At 34.8% G+C, this 6,225-nt stretch overlaps 1 protein-coding gene across 1 annotated transcript in view; it reads right to left on the bottom strand.

The window, feature by feature from the left end:
* Positions 1-6,225, bottom strand: part of MYO9A (myosin IXA) — a 245,311-nt gene that overhangs the window by 56,729 nt on the left and 182,357 nt on the right. Inside the window, exons 31-32 of the mRNA XM_023521568.1 lie at positions 1,392-1,580; positions 26-73 (exon numbers count right to left, since the gene is read on the bottom strand). Of these exons, the coding sequence (XP_023377336.1) occupies positions 26-73; positions 1,392-1,580 (237 nt within the window). The remainder of the gene's footprint in view (positions 1-25; positions 74-1,391; positions 1,581-6,225) is intronic.

Genomic DNA, 6,225 nt, shown 5'->3' with positions numbered 1-6,225 from the left:
TTAACATAAAAAAAGAATGACTTACTAAATCAGTTTCTTTTTTCCTTCTTTTCTTTCTTTCTGTTTTTGGTACCTGGTAGGAAAGAAATACAGAAGTTGTGATATAACAAGAACTAACAAACTTTCTTTTCCACAAATGCTGAGATTTTTGCTTAAAAGATAATAGAGTAAGCAGCTCTTTATTATTCAATAGGAAACATGAAGTGCTGGTAAGTAAATGTGAGAAATTTTCAAGTTTGGTAAAACACAGTGCTCATAAAAGCAGAATGGAAGGATACTTCAGAGCCTGTCTTTTTAAATCTCAGTTCTGTCCAGAAGCCACACCACATCAATTTAAATGATGATTTTATTTTAATCATTAAATAAATAATTATTAATTTTAAAGATCGCACTTCCCATATTCTGGCTCCAGAAAACTCTCTATCCCAGAGCTAAATATAAAAAGCTATCATTTGGGACATGGAAAACCTCTTTTACATATGACATTTCCTGATAACCATAGTACAGAACAATCTAAGTCTAACCTTTTAAAATTATAAACAAAAGCAGTATAATCCTTGTAAGAATCTTCTTCTGCATAACATAAAGACCTTAAACCTAAATCTAGAACAGAAGAATTTAAGGATTTATTTATATCTGACTACTTCAAATATGACTTAAGATGGTTTGTAAATCTAAATATATATAAATTAGAATAATTTAAAATGGAACATAATCAACAGAAAAGATTAACAGTATTCTTAATACCTAATAATTAGATAGCTAATTATTTTAGCCGGGGTACTTAAAGGAAACATATTGATAACTTTGTTTAAGGCCTGTTATCTCTTCTATAATATGGATTTCATAATAGTTATTTAATAGTGCTGAAGCAAAAATTAAATAAAATTTAATTTTAATCAATTTTTTAATTAAATAAAATTTAAATTTAATTAATCAAACACGTAGTATATGCAAATCTTGGCACTCAATAAATAAAGGTTATTGTTATTGTTATAAAGATTTCCGAAACACACATTTTCCTAAAACCTAATTCAAGGAGAAATATAATTTGTCAGTCCTCACATAAAGGCCACTAGCTGATACAGTGAATCACGTCTTTAAAAACTTTTTTACAAAAGGAAATTCACGTGTTGACCTTTATCAAAGCTGAGGGTATAATCTTGAGGGCATATTATATTTTACCTCAGTGAAGAATGTATTAATTTCAGAAGGTTTAAACAATATGACCTGATGAACTTACAAGGCAGAATGGACTTAGTTAAATCTTAAGTAATGTTAAGTTGACAAGTTCACTATAATTTTTCCCTCAAATACCAGATGTCCTAAACAGACTCTTAAGAAGAGTTCATAATTAAATCTTGTTAGAAATCAAAATTTATCATATTTACCTTGGTGGGTATACAATCCAAAGTCTTGAATTCATTCATATACTCATCTAAAAACACTTTAAAAGTGTTGACCCAAACTCTAACTGGAGATTCACTCCAATCACGCTGCTCAAGCCTCATGGTCTTCTCCAGAATCTGCTCAAATAGTGCATAGAGGTCTTTATACCGTATGCTTTTCCCATCATCTACCTAATAATAAATGAACAAATGTAAGGTTTTATGAAACTATTTAAATATAAAATATTGATTCAACTTGCAATGGGTAGTATTCAGAATAAAGACTATGAACCTGATGTACTTTCTAATGGGCATGCCCATGAGGTCATGTGATTTTTGTAAACTCTCACTCCACTGGAAATGTCTGCAGAGTAATACCTACTACATTTTAGTAAAACAGTAACAGTATTTTAAAGTTAAAGACAAAGTCCTGGGAATTTCTCCCATAAGTCTGGCTTTTTAACTATATCTGGCCGTAAAGATTATTTGCATCCCTCTTAATTACCTATCTCCCCATAAGTGAACCCTTGTTTAGATAATTCCACTCTAAAATTGAAACAGTGAAGTCAGCAGCATGGTGGTTTGAGAAGACCTCCAAGTCTCTCCCCTTGAAGTTACAACAAGTTGGACAACAAAAGATTCCCTACTCAACACACAAACACGTCTAAGACATAGTGCAGGGACATCAGAAGGTAGGCATATCCAAGCAAACAGCAGAAACAGGAGGTAGAAGGATAGAGACAGAAACCAAGCACAGTCTCCCTCTTGCCATGGCCCCAGCAAATGCAACAGTAGTGAAAGGCTGGAGTGCAACTCCCCACTGAGCAGACCAGACCAGACCAGAGAAGGAAGGGCACAGACAGCAACTGGGTCTGGGTGACTGGCACCCATTGAGATTGGGTCCAGGGTCAGGGGCAGTGAAATGGTGCAAAATAATCCCAGCACTGTGAAACCCTATTGGGCTGCAAAACCCATACTTCGGCAGATTGCAAAAGGGCTAAAGAAGACTTTCCAGCCTAAATGGTCTGTGACTAAACCCTACAAGGAAGAGAAGAACTGCAGGAACTCTCTTCCCCTTTGCCCATCCATCTCCCACCTATCTCGGTGCAGCCTAGTAGAAACAGCTAGATCAACTCAGAGCAGCCCTGCCTGCAGCTTCTGGAAACAGGAAGGCATTGCCAGGAACACACAGAAGACCCATAGCACACCCTCCCTTCCAATCATCGGGAATGGTACCACAAGCCATTGGTACCATAAAAGGAATGCCCACCTCCTGGGGAATACTGAGCATTTCTAGTGCCAAGGAAACACCAACCCTCAGAGATCCCAGAAGCCTCAGCAATGCAAATAAGAGAAAATTAAAAACTTGTAATTCTGGGGTGGCTCCATAGTGCAGTGGTTAGCACGTCTGCTTTGCATGCAGAAGGTCCTGGGTTTGTGCCCCAGGTGGAGCCATGGACTGTGTGCTGGGAGTGCCAGGCTCCGGGTGCGCTGGGCCCTGGGTGCACACCGCGAGCGTGTGGGGAGAGACACCCCGCCTTCAGGGATTCAGTTCTTTAGTTGATAAGTAGAAAAACTTCTACTTATCAACTAAAATTCTTTTAAAAAGCAGCTTTCCTTTACACAAATACCAGGCAGAAAAATAATCCATCAAGTACAATGACTAACCAAAATAGCAAGAGAATTCAGAAAGAAAATAAAAAATCTCTATAAAATAAACTTAAAGACATCAAAATATGTGATTTAAATCACAGAGCATTCAAGACTGCAGTTCTGAAAAAAATTGACAAGATACAAGAAAACTCAGAAAGGCAAATCAACAAACTCAGAAACAAAATCAACAAACAAAAGCAGTACTTCACCAAAGATGCTGAAACTATAAAAAAGAACCAAACAAATTCTAGAGCTGAAAAATTCTAGAATAAAATAGATAAGAATGAACTAGCTATCTTAGAGCAGACCAGATGCAGGAAAGAATTAGTGACACAAAAGACAGAAATCTAGAAATGACCCTGCTGGAAGAGAGAGAACTGAGAGGAAGGAGAGGGGACAGGAGGAGGAATGGGAGGGGGAGGGGGAAGGGAGGAGAGGGGAGGGGAGGGGAGGGGAGGGGAGGGGAGTAATTATCTCAATCCAAAAAGGTATTCTCCAAGGCACATTATATTAAAACTATCAAAAATTAACAAATTCTCAAGGAAGCCAGAGAAAAGAAGACAGTAACCTACAACCTACAAAGGAAATCCCGTTAAGTTATCATTGGATTTTTCTTAGCAGAAACCCTACAAGCTAGGAGAGACTGGAATCAAATATTCAAATTATTAAAAGAGAGAAATCACCAGTCAAGAATAATAGATCCAGAAAAGTTATCCTTTAGGTATGAAGGAGATATAAAGCCTTTTCCAGATATACAGAGACTGAGAGAATTTACAAACACAAGAGCTACATTACAGGAAATACTTGAAGGATGTTCTTCTTCCTGAAACAAAAAGACAAAAAGATACAAAACTATGAGCAAGACGACTAACAGACAGACAGAAGCAGGAAACTGCAACCCTTGTTGAGAATACGGTATCGAATACTTAAATATAGAAGTTAAAGGAGGTAAAAACATAAAAAAAGCAAATAGTTATTACAATTTGGAAATGAACTCACAGCATAAAAAAAGATAATTTTTAACAACAAAAACATAAAAGGGGAAGGGTAAAAGACAACTTGCACAGGTGAATGGAGGTAAGATGCAATCAGGAAAAAAAAAGGCTACTGTATATACGAAACTTTCTTTCGCATAAAAAAGGTAAACACACACATACAAATCTAGAAGTGAAGTGCATAACATTAAAAAAAGAGGATACAGAGGAGAAAATCATAGAATATCACCAAAGTAAAACAACACACAGAAATACAAGGAAAAGAAACAATGGAGACATTGAACTACCAGAAAACAAAAAAATAAAACAACTATAGGAAATCCTCATATATCAATAATAACCCTAAATGTAAGTGGACTGAACTCATCAATTAAAAAGCAGAAGTAAGTAGGAAGTTGGATCAAAAAACAAAATTCAACTATATGTTTTCAGGAGACACATCCCAGCTATAAGGATGGATAATGATACTCCAAGCAAATGGCATCCAGAGAAAAGCAGGTGTAGCCATACTTATACTTAACAAAATAAATTTCAAGATAAAAAAGGTAGCAAGAGACAAAGATGGACATTTTATAATGATAAAGGGGACAATACATGAAGACATAAAACTTATCAATATATATGCACCTAACTTGGGAGCACCAAAATATATAAAGCAACTATTAACAGAACTAAAAGGAGAAACTGACAAAAACACAATTATAGTAGGGGATTTAAATACCCCATTGATAGCTATAGACAGATTGTCCAAACAGAAAATCAATGGGAAAATATCTGCCTTAAATGGCACATTAGACTAAATGGACATAACCAGTATTTACAGATTTTTTTCATCCCAGAACACCAGAATATACATTTTTCTCTTGCAAACATGGGACATTCTCAAGGATAGACCATATGTTAGGACACAAAGCTAGCCGCAACAAATTTAAGAAGACTGAAATCATACCAGCCATATTCTCTGACCACAATGCTTTGAAATTGGAAATCGACTGCAAAAGAAAATAGGAAAAACTACAAAACTGTGGAGATTAAACAGCATGCTACTAAACAATGACTGGATCAAAGAAGAAATAAGAGATCAAAAGATACATGAGAATGATAATATGACATATCAAAATTTGGGTGATATAACAAAAATAGAAATTAGATGGAAGTTTATATCATTAACTGGCCTACCCCAAAGAATAAGAAAAATCTCAAATAAAGAACCTAATATTTCACCTTAAAGAACTAGAAAAAGAATAACAAAGCCCAAAGTCAGTAGAAGGAATAAAAAATTAGGGCAAAATTAAACAAAATAGAGAACAAAAAGACAATAGAAAAAATTAAGGCAACAAAAGTTGACTCTTTGAAAAGCTTAATAAAATTGACAAATCCCTAGCTAGACTCACTAAGAAAAAAAGAGAAAAGATTCAATTCATTTCATTCAGAAATGAAAGAGGGAGTTAAACAGACACCACATAAACACACGCGACAATACCAGAATACCAGAATACTACAAAAGTCTATAAGCCACCAAATTCGATAATCTAAAAGAAATGGACAAGTTCTTTAAAATATATGACCTTCCTAGACAGAATCATTAAAAACTGGAAAATATAAATAGACCAATCAACAGTAAGGGAATTTAAATAGTCATCAAAAACCTCTCAAAAAGTAAAAGTCCAGGACCAAACGACTTCACGAACGAATTCTACCAAACATTCAAAGAAGAGTTTATACCTATCCTTCTCAAACTCTTCCAAAAAACTGAAGAAGCAATACTTCCTTACTCATTTTATGAGGCAAACATTACCCTGATACAAAACCTGGCAAGAACAACACAGAAAAAGAAAATTACAAAACAATATTGCTGCTAAATATAGATACAGAAATCCTAAACAAATTACGATCAAGTCAAGTATAATACATTAAGAAGATAATATATCACAATCAAGTGGGGTTCATTCCAGAGACACAAGGATGATTCGACATACACAAACTGATCAATGTGATACACCATATTAACAAAATAAAGGATAAAAATCATATGATCATATCAACAGATGCATAAAAAGCATGAGAAGATACGACATCTATTTATGATTAAAACACTCAATAGAGTAGGTATAGCAGGAAAGTATCTCAACACAATAAAGGCCATATATGAAAAATTCTCAGCTAACACCATATTGAATGGTGAAAAC

This window comes from Pteropus vampyrus, unplaced genomic scaffold (assembly GCF_000151845.1).
Source record: "Pteropus vampyrus isolate Shadow unplaced genomic scaffold, Pvam_2.0 Scaffold10, whole genome shotgun sequence".
In the NCBI taxonomy this organism is placed as follows: Eukaryota; Metazoa; Chordata; class Mammalia; order Chiroptera; family Pteropodidae; genus Pteropus; species Pteropus vampyrus.
Note: the sequence above shows the minus strand (reverse complement) of the source record. Positions and strands in the feature narration are given on the sequence as shown.